This window comes from Ochotona curzoniae, unplaced genomic scaffold, assembly GCF_017591425.1.
Source record: "Ochotona curzoniae isolate NIBS_2020 unplaced genomic scaffold, NIBS_Ocur_1.0 contig_64, whole genome shotgun sequence".
Lineage (NCBI taxonomy): Eukaryota > Metazoa > Chordata > Mammalia > Lagomorpha > Ochotonidae > Ochotona > Ochotona curzoniae.
In genome coordinates, this window is record NW_024466502.1 from 42,575,249 (window position 1) to 42,591,465 (window position 16,217).

A 16,217-nucleotide genomic window follows, 5' to 3' on the forward strand; every position below is an offset into this window, starting at 1 on the left:
TTCAGAGGACTGGTACAGCCATGTGATTTGAGTCCCTTAGTTGAAAATTCCAGGTCCAGAAGACCATGAGAAGAAGCATTGGCACATACCAAGAGCCTCCACCTTTCGCACTTTTCTTTCCTATCTTGTTCCCAGTGAAATCTGACATGTTTTCAAGTTTGGACATATGCTTGTCTCCTCTTTCAGAACTCTTCTTTGGGCTGTAAAATAGTCTGTCTCCGGCTGCATTGCTCTCTGTATTTTATAACCTTAACACATTCTAGTTTTGAATGCCTTAGCCCAAATGAAAGGACCAGTAGCCAGTTAAATTAAAAGCTAGGAAATTATTTTTTAAATCTCAATATGCGGTTCTATCTGTCTTAAATATTTTATTTTAGGAATTATAAAAGTACATTTACCAGCTGATTGCATGTGCAAGGCCTTTGAGCATGGAGTGCTGATTCACCATGTGTCTTTTGGTTTTTTTGTTTTGTTTTTTGTTTTTGTTTGTTTTTCTTCAAAAAATGAAAGCTGTAATTTAGATTTTTGGTTTTGGTTGCTTCAAAAAGGAGCAGGAACTTAAGACACTGAAACACAGTATAAATTCAGGTCCTTCATGCTGCTCTTTCAATCTCTGATTATCCACCCATACCTAATTTGACAGTTTTTTTTTGTTTGTTTTGTTTTTTGTTTTGTTTCGCAATACTGATAATGTGGTGGGCTAGTATGTTATACAATCAGATCCCATAGTTATGGAAACTAGCATAAACAGATTCCAGTATACTGTGATCAGAAGTACGTGGGAGTACCTGGGACTAACCCTCTACCCAATATTCTTTGACAGACTTTGGGCATCTGTCCCTGTGCTTGGTATTGGGGAACTGAGAGCCCTGGTGAGTCTTAAGAGTTTAGTGGAGCTATGTTATAAATGCTTCTGTTGTATTAAAATGACTCATAGCATGCGGCTGAACCAGCAGCTCTCAAAATGTTGCCTCGGAACCAATTGGCTTAGGATTCACTGAGACCTTTTTCAGAATTCTGTGAGATCAATATTAGTTTCATAATCACATTAAACATTTTTCATGCACATTCTCTGAATGCTTTTTAGTTTTCATTTCTACTATGGTAGATTTTGATAGCTAAAAATTGAACAAAAATTCTTTAGGTGTTTTTTGAACTTTTCTTTAAAAAAAAATCAGATCCCAATTTATTTTGTATGCTTTGAATATTTGCCCCCAAAAAATGAAAAAAAAATATTTGCCATAGATGATGTGTGGCATTTTAGAATGGCTGCACTTAACTCTGCTTCCTGAGGGCAGGAGCCATGTTGCCTTTATCCCGATTATTTCTAGTGCTCCCTTGAGTGATTTTTTGCAAGATGGCCACTCAGTAAATAAATTTAATAACCGGATAAAAATAGAAATTTTCATAATAGAGTATTTGTAAAGTGATTATGCTCCTTCAGAAGGGGCCAGCAAATGTCTTAAGTAAGGGTTCATAAGTAAATGAATAATATCTATAATTAACATCTATAGTGTGCAAGTGGGTTTTTAAAAATAAAATTTGATACCTAATGTCTTAAGGTTGTAAGCAATATTTTTGAAGAAGTCTGGTTTAAGGTGAAGTGTATGAGAATGTGTTTCTGTGTGGCTTTAGGAAGCATTTCAAGACTTTAAAAAAGAGCATGCAAATCATGCCTGAGGGCTGTATCACAAGTAAGTTAATTGTTAAATTTTTTTTTTTATTTTTTCAATTACTTGGTAATGACCCAAAGATTGGGGTTAGGCTGAGGCCTGTGCTAGGCACCTGAACTGAAGCCCGAGTCCCCAGTTTGTGTGTTGCAGAAATCCAATTACTTGACCTATCACCCCACATCCCAAGATCTGCATTGGCAGGAAGCTGGAGTCTGGGCAGGAGCTGAGTGTTGAATCAGGAGCTGTGGTGTGGGCTGCAGGCATCTGAATTGCCAGGCTCAACTCCCACCCAGCTTTATTTATTTGAGAAGAGAGAAGGGAAGCAGAGACATGAGGTTATTAAGAGCACCCAATTGATAAGAAAATTCATTGCTGATGAGTAAGACTATTCCTTTCACTTGAGTAGCATTTGAAAATTATTTTTGGTTTGTAAAGAAGGTATGATGAACAGAAAATTACAGCTTGAGGGAATGAATTTTACTGCTTTGTGTGAGTGACCTTGATTTAATCATGAGGAAAGTGGCAAGCAGGTTAAAATGTCAGATGCTTTGGAATTGCCTTCTGCCCTTTGGGTGCCATACGAAAATGCTGACAACAGAGACTTTTCACTAAACAGTAAATTCAGCATGTCCATGTTGGGTAAGTAATACGAAATAAGTGAGGAACATCTGTAAGTCATTGTAAAAGGTAGCTCTTTCAGTTATTAGAATTAATAAACACTTGTATATGTGACTGAATTATATTCAGGAATAATAATCTGCATTTCTTTTTTCAAAAAAATCAGTTTATATTCCTTGTGCACTTAAGACGCCATGCCTCAAAATTTGCCAGTTCTTGCCATTGGTATAATGATGGAATAATTTTTATGATCGTTTATAGTGCTAGTAAAAGGGAAAATTTGAATATAAGATTCATTTTTGCTTCAAGAAATATTTAAGTTATAATCTTATTAAATCCACTAATGAGAAGTATGTTTAACTTTCTAAATTTGAATATGACATAAAAATATGGCGTAAAAATTATTATGATTTTTTGTTATTTTCTTCCTGGTACATTTTGGTATAAAATTGACATGCTGCTTTTGCTAGCTACCTGGAAGCCTTGAGGGGTCCTATAAATGCTGAAAATACCCAGTATCTATATAATTAGCAGTTATGATTTGAAATATTCCTAGATTTGTAGAAAAAAAGTCAAGAAGGGCCTGACGTGATATCATAGTGGTTAAAATCTTCGCCTTGAACGCATCAGGATCCCATATGGGCACTGGTTCTAATCCCGGCAGCTCTGCTTCCCATCCAGCTCCCTGCTTGTGGCCTGGGAAAGCAGTCAAGGACAGCCCAAAACCTTGAAATCCTGCACCCGCGAGGGAGACCTGGAGGAAATTCCTGGCTCCTGGCTTCGGATCAGCACAGCACTGGCGATTGCGGCCACTTGGGGAGTGAATCATTAGACGGAAGATCTTCCTCTCTGTCTCTCCTCCTCTCTGTATATCTGACTTTTCAATAAAAACCAATAAATCTTTTTAAAAATGCTTATGGCAAATGGAATTAAAATACAGAAAATTTTAGGGCCCGGCGCGGTGGCGCAAGGGTTAAGTCCTCGCCTTGCACGCCCAGGATCCCATATGGGCACCGGTTCTAATCCCGGCAGCCCCGCTTCCCTTCCAGCTCCCTGCCTGTGGCCCCGGAAAGCAATCGAGGACGGCCCAAGGCTTTGGGACCCTGCACCCATGTGGGAGACCCGGAAGAGGCTCCTGGCTTCGGATCGGCATAGTATCGGCCCGTTGCGCTCACTTGGGGAGTGAATCATCGGACGGAAGATCTTCCTCTCTGTCTCTCCTCTCTGTATATCCGCCTTTCCAATAAAAAATAATAAAAATAAATCTTTAAAAAAAAAAAAAAACAGAAAATTTTAAATGTAAACTTCATGTTTCAACACACATTCCATAAAGTTCAAGCCATGTTTATAAGCAATATCAACCATTTAGACCATCCACAGTCATATCCCTCATAATTTCCTGTAGGAAATATCCCCCTAAGTGCCCTTATTTGTTGAGAGGATAAAGTAAGTGCCTGATTGGAGTGGAGAACTGCTGAAGTCTTCTTGGTTATTTTTCTGCTAAATCTTTGGTTAACATACTTGAGTAACTATTGCGTTAAGCAGGTGTTCTGTTTGTTGTCCTCCAGAATATCAGCAATCAAATGGCTTGAGTTTCCTAATTGTATAAGCTGAACCAGTTGAGGTGTCTGTGGTGTTGGCTGTTGCTTCTGCTGTTAATCTTGTGAGAGCCTGAAAAAGATGACCTTTTTTTTCCTGTAGAAGTTGATTTGTATGTATACAGCTTGCTACTGCTACAGGATTCATATTCAGTTATCATGTTGTTAGTGTGTCAAAATACTGTCTTGAAAATGATAAATGTTGTTGAACATAATTGTTATGTTTTTTCCTTTTCATTCAAGATAAACTGTCTTTGGAAGGAATCGTGGTCCAAAGAGCTGAATGCCGCCCTGCTGCCAGTGAGAACTACATGAGATTAAAGAGGTTGGTGTTTTCTGTACTTTCAAAATGATTACCTGATAATTCTCTTTCCAAATTGACATGCATATTTTAGATTTCCTGTTTACTGTGGGCATTGGTGAGAATGCTTGACTCCAAGGTTGTATGGTTTTAGTACCAAGTAAGATATCTTTGGTACTTTAAATACCTTGACTGTTGAAGGTATTTTAAGTTACACTGTTAACATATCCTGGGATCTGTTTTAAAACTATTTTTTAGTTGTCTCTATGAATCTTGATTCTCTGAAGATATAATAAGATCGTTGTGCTATTTTATTTTCAGAAGCTGTAATTTTCCCATAGTTACTGTGTAATCAAAATACTACACTTTATAAAACAAGTATGGTTGCTAAGATATTATCCTTTTTTTCTTGTTCTACATGAAACTTTCATGAAGGTGTGTATTTTGGTAGAGATTTTGCTTCAGGATGCCATCTCTTCCCACCCCTTAGCAACTTTTATATGCAGTTGGCATTTTATAATTGATTACTATTTAATGATGATGATTGCAAATTCCTGCTACCCCAACTTTTATGACTCCAAAGAAATGCACTAAACCTGTTTATTAGCTTAGATTTAATATATTTCAGCCTGGTGTGATTTAACATTGTAAGTTTGTTCCTTCTTTCAGTACTTAATATCCTCTAGGGGCTTTTTAGCAGCTAGAAAAAAATTACTATTTCTCATTACTGTGAGCAGAACAGAAAATAATCTCTGTCTTCATGGAGCAACCATTCTAACAGACGGTAGCCACCCAGATGGAGGGTTGAGAACACACTGCTGTGGTGCTAGCAGTGTCTCTCCCGAATCAGAACTCCTATCTGTGCAAGCGGCTAGTTGAACTAGATTATATCTACATTTCATGTCATCTCACATTTTTACCTTTTCTCAATTATATATCATCTCTTAGGAATGACACCTAGAGACTGGTATCCTTGTCCAATAATTCTTGTAATTTCAATGCCTCCCCAGGACAAGTAAAAGAATGACAATAAAAATGAAAAAATATATATATAATAAAAAAATAGCTTTCAAAAGCTAGCAGAAAAGATCTTCCTGGGTTTTAGTATGTATAAAGTGTATTATATAATTCAAAAAGATTTATCTTCTTGCAATAACTCTTACTATTGAAAAAATGCACCAAGGTGGTTGTCAAGATCTTTTTCTATGGTTTTAATTTTCTTTAAAGGATTTCTGAAGAGTTCTGATGATGAGAGCAGACAGGTCACCTGCTGTTTCTATAAAATGACTGCTTTTTTTTTTCTTCTTACTGAAAAAGTTGCTTAACCCTTTTAGTATGGTAAAAGTTTTGGGAAAGAATGAGGGAAATTTAGGAAGTGATGATCATGTAAGTTTCATGAAATAGATGATAGACAACCAAAGTCTAAAATGCAGACTTTTTCTTCTTCTTTGTTTTTTTTTTTTTTTTGAGGAAGTGAAAATGACAGAGTGTGTAAACATTCAATGTAAAGAGACAGATATATAGACATGGGAAGTCTTCGGGAACTTACATAAACTCCTAGGTGTCTAGAATACAAAAATTTTAAGGGTGTGGCAGAAGCTGTAATTTGGAACTATTTTGAACTCCAAACTTAAACATTAGGTGTACAAGAGCCTAGTTGAATTTCCAGTAGACATTTCAAATACAGCAGAAGCTTAATTCTAGATCTTTCTTTACAATCCTGCTCTACGAGTAATCTTTCTCATTTCTTTTAACACCAGTGCCGTCTTTTCATTTTCTTAGTCCAAAAACCTGAGTTCCATCTTAGTACCTCTCACACCCAGCATCAAAAGTGTCAAAATCTTGTTGGTTGTATAGTCAGAATATCACATATCTCTAGTTTGGCCATTTCTCACTGCCTACATAAGCTACCATAATTTCTCACTGTGATTACTACATAATCTCTTAATCTGACAGTTCTGCTTCCATTTTTATCTCAGTGCAGTTTCTTCATAACACAGTGTCCAGAGCACTTCTCTTAAAACCATATTAGCTCCTGTCATTCCTTTGTTCTCATGTCACTTGCAGTGTTTCCTGGTTATTCAGAATAAAATTCAAGTCACTCTAGGGTCTACAGGAGTCTGCATGATCCTACCACCTCCTATCCCCCATCTCCATCGTCACCCTTTCCCTCCCATTGGACCACACCAGTGTCCTAATAATCCACAGTGCTTCCATCTCTTCTGACATGGCTTGTTCTCTTCCGTCTGGCACAGCCTTTTCTAGGTAAGTGCGTGGTTCCCCTCTTTCAGGACTCATCTTACATGACATTTTTGTTGATTGTCCTACATGCTTTGCTTATACTTTATTCATAGCATATTTGGCGTCTTCCTAATTTATTGTCAACTTCTCCCTGCCACATTTTGAGCTCCCAGGGGATCAGAGTTTTTTGTTTTATTTTGTTTTTGTGTGTATGATGTGTTCTATTTACTTAATTGACACATAGGTGTAAACATAGGATTATCTAAAGGATTTTCTTTGCGACAAAATAGGAGAGAAATAGAAAAGTGATGGTGTTATTTGGTGTAAAACAGGCAGATTTCCAGGTGAAGGTGACATTAAAGTAGAACAGATTTGGCAAATCAGTACTTGAAATATGCTGTACCTAGATGTTTTACACATGCATTCAAAATTTTTCTGCAGGATCGCCTTCTATTTTCCCACTCTTTAATGACATTCACTTTTTTATTATTTTTTTTTTTATAAATGTGGTTTCTTACCTAGTTTACTGGCTTCATTTTCAGTTCTTTCCCATATATAATTTATCATTACAAGTCTTCTCCCACCTGAGATGGGTCTCTTTTCTCTTATGCCTTTATTGTTTATATACTACATCCTCTACCTAAGGTGTCTTACCTGCTTCTGCCAAGATCCTTCAGACCTTTTAAAATCAGCTCAAGGGAAAGCATCAGAGGCAGCTCCTGGCTGCTGGCTTCAGCCTGGCGCAGCCTTGGCTATGGCAGCCACCTGCATGAATCAGCAGATGGAGACCTGCCCCTCTGTCTCTCCCTCCTCTCTCTGTAACTCTGTCTTTTGAATAAGTAAGTCTTAAAAAAAAAAAAAGAAGGAAGGAAGAATTTAAAAGAAAGAGAGAGGGAGGGAGAAAGGAAAATCACCCCAGTTACCTTCTCACTCATTGCCTATTCTTTTCTTGGGCTGTGTAGATGTTTATGCTTTCTACTGCTCAGGAAGTGCAAAGTTGCACCTTGCTGGGTTTTTTTTTTTTAAGATTATGAATGTCAGTAATAATGGTTTTTTTTTTCTGCTTTGATTTATCCTCATTTTTTGTATTCCCAATATTTAGTATAGTATAAATGAATAATAAACATTCGAAAGCAGTTAGTGGATTGAAATGGAGGAAAATAGCAAAAATTTGTACTGAAAAATGAAAATCATTCAGATTCTTTATTTCTTCAACTCAGAACTATACTTGAAACCTAGAGTTGTTTTGTCGGTTTCATACATACACTCTTACGTGTATTCACATGTAACCATATACACATTTTGCTCTGAAAAGGAGAAAGTTGTTTATAAGATGTAGAAACATTTCCTGAAGTAAGATTTTCAAAATATAATAAAATGAATAGTTTCTCTATTTACAAAGAGAAGAGAAAGCCTTTTTATCAAACATTTTTAGCAAATAGCTGCTTAACTATACTCTTAGTAACATAAATGGCTGTATTACAAAGAATATTTAATAGTTATGAATAATTTTCTTTAAGAATAATTAGCCTTATTCCAGTGGGAATTTAATTTTAGTAAATAAATTCCTGTAATAGCTCTCAGCTATTAAATTAGCAAAATGTTATAAGAATTATATATTAATCAAATGAAATTTCATGAGATTCTGTCATTAATTTAGATAAAGATGGAAATTATATACATAGTAATATTACAGTAAACCCAGGAAATAAGTAAACACAGTAATCCATAAAATTTAGGCCAAGAAAAAATGATTATATTATAATTTTTTTGTTTTGCTTTTAAAAATTTACTTATTTGACTGAAGCAGCTGGGACTCACACCATTGCTCACATGGGATGCCGGTGTCACAGGTGGCCACTTAAACTACAGTACCACAACACTGGACCTCATCGTTTTCTTTTGGTACATCCTGTCATAAAAATATCCTGTAAGAATTCAACTAGCCACCAAGAAAATCTAAAATGGAACAGAAAAAAAAAATAACACCTAACAAATTTGTTTTCTAGTCTTAAAATTGTAACCACCTAATTCTAAATATAGAGAGGCAAAATGATGTCCCTGTTTCTATTCCTTTCTTTACCAACCAACCATTAATTTGGACTGATCTAAATATTTTATTAGGGAAAAGTTTATTTTGATTTGGTAAAATATTTCATATGCAGCCATCTCTTATGTACTCATTTTAATGATTTGAGTTCTATAAAGTATAACTTTTATTTCAGCCTCTTGAAGATTTTCTTGGTCTTTTAACAGTAAATTGTATGGTCACCCTATTTATAGTTTGTATTATACTTCTTTGCTAAAAATAAGAGGACATAGATGTGACACTCATCTTGACATGCTTTCTTGCAGGAAAGACACAGCAGGTAGAAAATGCAAGGCTTTTTAACTTCTGCCTATTTATGTCACCAACTCCTCTAAAAATACTTGTTTCAAAATTTTTCCTTTGAGCCTCTAAGTTTTCTTCCAAAGTCCTAAGAAAACCCATTTCCTACATGGGAACATGTGAAAAGTGGGAGACAACAAAATCTGAGCCTCCTTTTCAGACTTGGTTTCCAAGATCCCATACAGTAGAAACAAGCTGCAGCCCACAACCTTCCTGGGTTTCCCTGCTGTCCTGCCTGCAATTTTTGTGTTGCCGTCTGGTTACAGATACCTTAGATTATCTTGCTCTAAAGTTTGAGGATAAGAAACCCATTATCACTGGATCCTTATTTGCTTTGTGGGCAATGTGATTCTTGCCCGAAGAAACTTAGCATCTTACTTGAAAATAGTTTGTGACTGATGTTGAGGTTAATTGTTAGCATATTTGAATCCATTCGTGTTTTCATTTACAATTGTAAAAAATAAATGAATAAATAAATAAATCCCCATTGCAAACTGCTGTATTCTTAAGAGATTGAGTGGTTCAGGTAGTCAAACCCAGTGTTGTCATGAGCTTTAGCCACCCCTCTGATTTCTTGGGTCCATCTGTCTCCAGCTTGACTATCCTCAGCATTACCAAGCCTCCTCCTCCTTTATGTATATGGAGCCTTGGGTGTTAAATGATCTTGCCTTCAACTACCAGTTAAACAGAATCTCGACTTCCTTCAGTGGGCCAGCTTGGGGTCCGAAACTATCCATAAACCACTGAGTCTGTAAAGATGAGATTACATGGGCTTGTTAGAGTGCTCCTGTGGAAATGTCTAGATGGTACGTTCAACCCTTAGCATCAATCCCAGAAAACAGGTGTTAGTCACAGCCAAAGCAGGTGGCTGCTGCTCAGCAGGGGATGGGTGGAGTGGGTGCTAGAGACTCAGTCATGTGCTGCTCAGCAAAACCTGTCACACCAGAAAAGTATTACAGGAATAAACAGCATCCAGCAGGGCCAGTTGGATTCTTGATGATTTCCCTTGAGGAGGAACCATTTTGTCACTCTGTTATGGAGTCTGGACTTCTACTAGAAAGCAATTGTGCATCTAACACAATGCTTTGCAAATAGGATCAGGGGAAAAAAAGAAACGAAAAAAAAGCAAATAGGATCAGGTAGTTAGGAAATGGGGCTCAGAAGTCTGGTGGGATTCAAAGACTGGCTTCTCCAGCGCTGCCTGTGTGAGCTGGAGCAAAGTGTGTGCCCCTTCTTGCCTTCATCTCCTTATACGTGTGACATGGCTTAATGAGATTTACCTGGGTACATTGTTAAGAATGAAGTGGAATAAGATGATTTAGTTGCCTCACATGAAGTATGTAGTCCCGTGTTCATAATCAATCTTACCACAGCACCGGAGTGAGAAGTATACTGAAAGTATTCTGGAGATTTTTCCAGCCCCATCTGTTTCTCCTGGTAAAAGAAATTTACACCTGGGAAGGATTTACTTCAGTTCGCTGCATTCAGGTAGGAAAATGAGTTTTGACCTGTCCCAGTCTTGGCTCTTACACGCAATGGGATATTAGCAGTGGATGGACAGTCTCTCTTTCCCTTTCCCAGTAGACAGATAATTCTTCTGTTCCCTCCCTGTGGGGTATTTGTGTGGGAGCATCTCTTTGTCAGTGTACCTTTTAGCTAAGTCTTTTTTAATGTGAAGGATTATGTGAAAAGAGCAAAGTGCAGTCCCAGGGGTGGGCATTTGTACCCGGCTCCTCTAATGTCGGTCCAGCCTTCTACAACCATACAACTGGGATGATGGCTCAAGTTGGGCTTGAGCTTGTGCTACCTGTTTGAGAGACTTAAGTTACCAGCTCCTGCTTTCTGCCTGACATAGGCCTGGCTGGTGATGGCATTTGGAGAGAACCAAAAAATAAATCTGTCTTCCACGCAGGTCTGTCTCTGTCTCTGCCTTTCAAATGAAATAACTAAAAAAATTTTAAATGTAACGTATAGTCCAAACTGTATTATAAACAGCTGCAATATATGTTTCTAAGTACCAGTGAGATGGAATTAAAATACCACAGGAAGCTAGGCTAGATGTTTTCATGTTCTTTTTTGTTGTTGTTGTTTTTTAAATTAATTGCATTGCACTATGTGACACAGTGTTGTAGGCACTGGGATTCCCCCTACATATCTCCAAACCCTCCCCCCATGGTGGATTCTTCCACCTTGTTGCATTATCACAGTTCAAGTTCAGTTGAGATTCTTTCATTGCAAGCATATACCAAGCATAGAGTCCAGCATCATATTGTCCAGATAAGTTCAATGGGCAGACCATCTCTGGTCTGAAGGTAGAGCCAGCATAGTATCATTCCAATCAATTAAAATCCCCAACATAACATCAGCAACAATTTATAATGTTATGGAATCAGTGGACATAGTATTGAGTAACCAATATGTTTTTAAAAAAAAATGCAAGTTCTTAACCACATCCTGTGACTTCTTCCTTGACGTTTCAATTTTAGTTTATATACGACCGGGTTCTATATACCTTTAAATGGCTGTAGATTACTGTTCAGCTGTCAATTGTCTATTTTAATTTTAGTATTTATCAGTTTATAGCATTGAAGCATGATTTTGCAGAACCTGGCTGTTTTGGGGGTAGTCTAACTCTATAATTCTAACAAGACATATGTCAGCAGTTTAGGTGAACAGTTTTAGGAGGGATGTTCTTAGTACAAGAAAGATTCCATAGGGAACAAGGAAGGTAGACATGGAGCTCTTGAGTTGCAAGCTGTTTCTAAAGATTAAGTATTATGGTAAAACAAGGTTTGTAGACATTTAATTAATGCAGCAGTTTTGTGGCATAGTAATAAAACCACCATCTGTAATAACACCATCCTATCCTGGCTGTTCCATCTGCAGTCCAACTCCCTGCAAATGGCCTGGGTAAAGCAGGGAGGATGGCCCAGTTGTTTGAACCCCTGCACCCTTGCGGGGGACCTGGATGTAGCTCTTGGCTTCAGCCTGGACCAACCCTGGTTGTTGTGGTCACATGGGGAGTGAACCCCTGGATGGAAAATATCTGTCTCTCCTTCTCTTTCTGTAACTGTGCTTTTCAAAATAAGCAAATATTTTAAGAAAGAAAAAGTTTTTGTAAAGAAATAACATACTAACATACTCAGATAACAAACAAAGGTTTTATTTATATAATTTTCTCTTTTCAGGCCCTTTGATATTTTCACTTTGAGTTATGAAAGAGAATTTTCAGTACCTGAGCACTGTCTCACCCTGAACATTTTTATCCTTGAATCCCCCTTGTCTTCTGTCCTCTTTCATGTGTCTCTTACCTGATGTCTCTCTTGAGGCACTCAAATTTCTGATTTCTTTTTAAAAGGGTGGCCTGTAGGTCTTTTTAAACAATCAGAAATGTGTAAGGGGCAGAGAACAGGAAGTTCCTCTGGGTTCTAGCCTCCTCTTACCCTGCAGTTACCAGTAGGCCCACTCACAGGTGCACTCTCAAACCCCAGTCCTTTTCATTCTGTCTCAAGTATCCCGCTCCACCATGCTCTTTGTTTGCTTTTCCAGTCAATGAGCCCTTATTCATCCTGTAAGGCTCAACTCAAAGCAAATCAGCCCAGCGTTTCTCGCCGTAGAAGAAAGCACTGTCTCTCCACCAAGCTCCTGTTACAAGCTCCTGTTACACTCGTTTATGATAGACCACTAACCACCTTTTGGTTTTCGTTGTACTTTCACTTGAAATCTTTATGGTTGGGAGCTCCTTGAGATCAGGGAATGCAGGCGTCTCGTTCATCCTTGTTCCAACAGCTTCATGTTCCATGAGCTTTGTAGAATAACTGACAACAGATCCACATTTTAAAGAGTCAGTTTTGTGTTGATTAATGAAATCAACAGAATCAGTGCTCTCTTGAAAATGCATTTTGCTGCTTTAAAACTTTTCATTTAACATGGAAAAATTGTGCAGTTTTGTAGGGTGCCATGTGATGTCTACAGTTAGGGATAAACAAATCTTCTCCTTAAACATTTTGACAGGTCCTTATGGTGAAAACTTTTTAAATCCTTTCTAGGAGAGAGAGAGACAAAGAGAGACAGAGAGAGAGATACAGATGTGTTTAAGATTCCAGTGATTAAGACCTGGGGGAGGGGAGGGGGGAAGAGAGAGAGTTACAGCTGTGTTTAAGATTCCGATCATTAAGTTCTGGGAAACAGTATTGGCATGTGGTGGTGTTTCTACAAAGCCTCATGATAAAAATATCTCATTACACAGTTTCTCTTTGTTCAGTCATAGTTGAAACTCAACTGTGAGGGCTGTGAAGGATGGTAAATTTATCTTTTTTATCTGGGCATTTTTTTTTGCGCTTTCCCCTTAAGCAGTGTCTGTCTTTAGGCATCTGCTTTTTTATCCTGTTCTGATCGATAACTCGCCTCCCAGTTAAATATGTTTTAAAAATGAATTGCATAAGTCAAATCAGACATATGAGTTTAAACCTTTTACTACTAAAAATGATATATTGCCATTAGATTGCCTGTTCAAGGTATTTGACTTGGCATATTCTTCCCCATGGAAAATGAAGAGATGTCATTGAAATTGTGCCATTTCTAGGTTGGTCCCAAACACAAGATTGAGTAGTTGTTTTAGTTTGCTATGGGGATTTGTCACCAGGACAACCATCTCTGCTTCCTGGCCCAACTGGACAGATCTGGCCTAGCTGCATGTGGGAAAGATCTGTTCTGAGGATGTATAACTGCCTGCTGAAGGTGACCCCCAGAAACAGCAAATCCTCTTAGGACAGACCCAAGGACCATCACTGCCTAGACTGCGTAGCCCATATGGTTCATGCCATTAGGCACTAATTAGAAGAGGTGCTCTTTTCTCAAGTATTTTTATTTTTAATCTGTCAAAAAAATTGTGGCAATTTAAAAAAAGATTTCACTTGCCATCTGCCAGAAAATCCACATTCATTAATGTAAATACTTGCTGTCTCTGATGTGAATGTACCTTTTCAATGCAGCACTGATGTGCACTGCAAGATGAGCTGACCTGGGATGGAGCTGTGCTCTTCAGGTAGCTGCAGCCACCTGTCCAGTTTTCTTAATAGTTTACTTAAAATTTAAGTAAATGCTCTGCATGATCATTAAAGGCACTGGAAATTTTCAGATGCTGTTCTGTGATTCTCTAAAACACGTGAAGAGACCTAGGAAGGATGCCATAAATTCCTTTGTTACAAAACAAGGGTAGCATGTAGTATATTGAATCAGTAGGCTGCTAAATGGTCTGGGATTGGTAAAAGCTGTTAGTGCAGTCTGTAATTTATAATTAGGAGGAAGAAGACTAGACTCATATGTTTCTCATGTACTTTGTATCTTGTTGAGATTCTAATGCAATTACTATAGAATGTCTTATAAAGCATTTTTGAGTTACAAATAAAGAAGATGGTGATTTTAAAAACACTACTTAGAAGAAATTACTTTCTTTTTCTAAATATTGGCTACTTTTTTTAAAAAAGACTTATTTTAATGTTTTATTGGAAAGAGATCTACAGAGAGAAGGAGATACAGGGAGAAAGATCTTCTATCCACCAGTTCATTCCTTAAGTAACGGCAGTGGCCGGAACTGAGATGAACTGAAGGCAGGAGATTCTTTTGGGTCTCCTGCATGGGTGCAGGATTTGGGCTATCCTCTACTACTTTCCCAGTCCACAAAAAGGGAGCTGAATGGGAAGCAGGGCATCTGGGATTAGAACCAGCACCCAACTGAGATCCAGGCGCATGCAAGGCAAGTATTTCAGCACTAGGTTATCATGCTGCTCCCTAGAAGAAGTTAACTTTTGAATGGTTAGCCTGTGTAGTGGGTTTCTTTTTGAAATGGCTTTGTATTATATTTTCATAAGCAAGAAAACTGAGTTGTGGAAAAAGTTATTTGCAGAGCTGGCTTTGTGGTGCATTGTGTTAAACATCCCGTAAAAGCACTGGTTCAAGTCCTGGTTCCTCTATTTCCGACCCAGCTCCCTGCACTCATGCCTTTAAAAGTAGTGGAAGGTGGTCCAAGTACTAGGATTCCTGCTATCCACATGGGTGACCCAAGCGGCGTTCCAGGCTTGTGGCTTCACTCTGGGCCATCCATGGCCTGCTGTTGTGACCATTTGGGAAGCGAGCCAGCAAATAGAATATCAGTCTGTCTCTAACTCCGCCTTCCAAATAAATAAATCTTTTAAAAAATAGAGAAACGTTATTTGCCTAAAAATCACAGTTTATAAATGACAAAGCTGAACTTTGAGCCCAAATCCAATTTATTTCAAGGGCATGAAATGACATAGCGCTCTTTGGCATTAACAGATTCAGAAGTTAGCCCGGAGAGAGAAGGGAGCTTGTGCTTTTTCAAGTACTGTAGTTCTGTTACATAGTAAAAATAAGCATGATAGCACTTAGGGACTGAAGTAAGATATCTGTTTCATTGTTTTAGTTTGTAATTTTAATCTGGTTTTTGTGATCTTACAATTTAAAATGAACTTGGATAACATAATTGAATTTCAAATCTTCATACAGGAGAACAATAAAATGAAGTTTATTACTTTACTCTTATGAAGTTTAGGTGGATTATGTAATGCTCTGGGTAGTTTTGATGAAGTTGTACTTGTGTCATTTTGAAAATGTTGTGCTCTGTAGTGTACTCCTGATAGTAACATCACCATATATTGCACACACTTTTTTTCTGTGACCTGAAGGCCTCAAAATGTCTTAAACTCCTTTCTTGTAATGTAATACATATTTGAGAAAAATCTCAAGGAAGAATTGATAATAGCCCTGTTCAAGCAGATTTTCAAGCCAACAAATAGACATGTGGGACGAAGAAGAAAGGATGTGCTTCCTTAGCTTATACAGAACAGTGCATGCCCGTGATTAGTATTCCCAGTAGAATGCAGCTCCGTGAGAGCACAGCTGTTTGGGTGCTTCATCCTCTTAGGCATCTTGGATGACTATAGTCATTCATTAAAATGATGCTGGCTCTTAGTAGGTATACAGTACTCACTAAGTTAAAGAATGAAGATGTGAGGCTTGGGTTTAAGCTTTTGTCTCATGCAGACACTACAGGACTGTGATCATATGAGTCATTTCCTTTTAAAACATTACAATGTCAAGTTGATTTATTCACTTCTGTTACTTCCCCATATTTCATAGCTTCATTGTCATTTAAGGGGCATACATTTGATGTCATACATAAGATTCCATGTGGGATGCTTTGGAATCTGAATTTTGTTCGCAATTTTAGCTCACTGCTAATGCCTTCAGTGGGCGGCAGCAGATGGTGGCCACTGCCACTCACATGGGAGACCCAGGTTGAATTTCCTGGTCCTGGTGACGACCTAACCCAGCCTTAGCCATTGCAGACATTTGGGGAATTGAACCAACAGATG

General features: G+C 37.9%; 1 protein-coding gene across 2 annotated transcripts in view; it reads left to right on the plus strand.

Moving 5' to 3' along the window:
* GTF2F2 (general transcription factor IIF subunit 2) overlaps window positions 1-16,217 on the plus strand; it is a 132,280-nt gene that overhangs the window by 64,984 nt on the left and 51,079 nt on the right. For both annotated transcript variants that reach the window (XR_005884937.1, XM_040991375.1), the window contains exon 5: window positions 4,133-4,214. Coding sequence is in view for 1 of the 2 variants with exons in the window: in XM_040991375.1 (XP_040847309.1) it covers window positions 4,133-4,214 (82 nt within the window). In the remaining variant the exon portion in view is untranslated. The remainder of the gene's footprint in view (window positions 1-4,132; window positions 4,215-16,217) is intronic.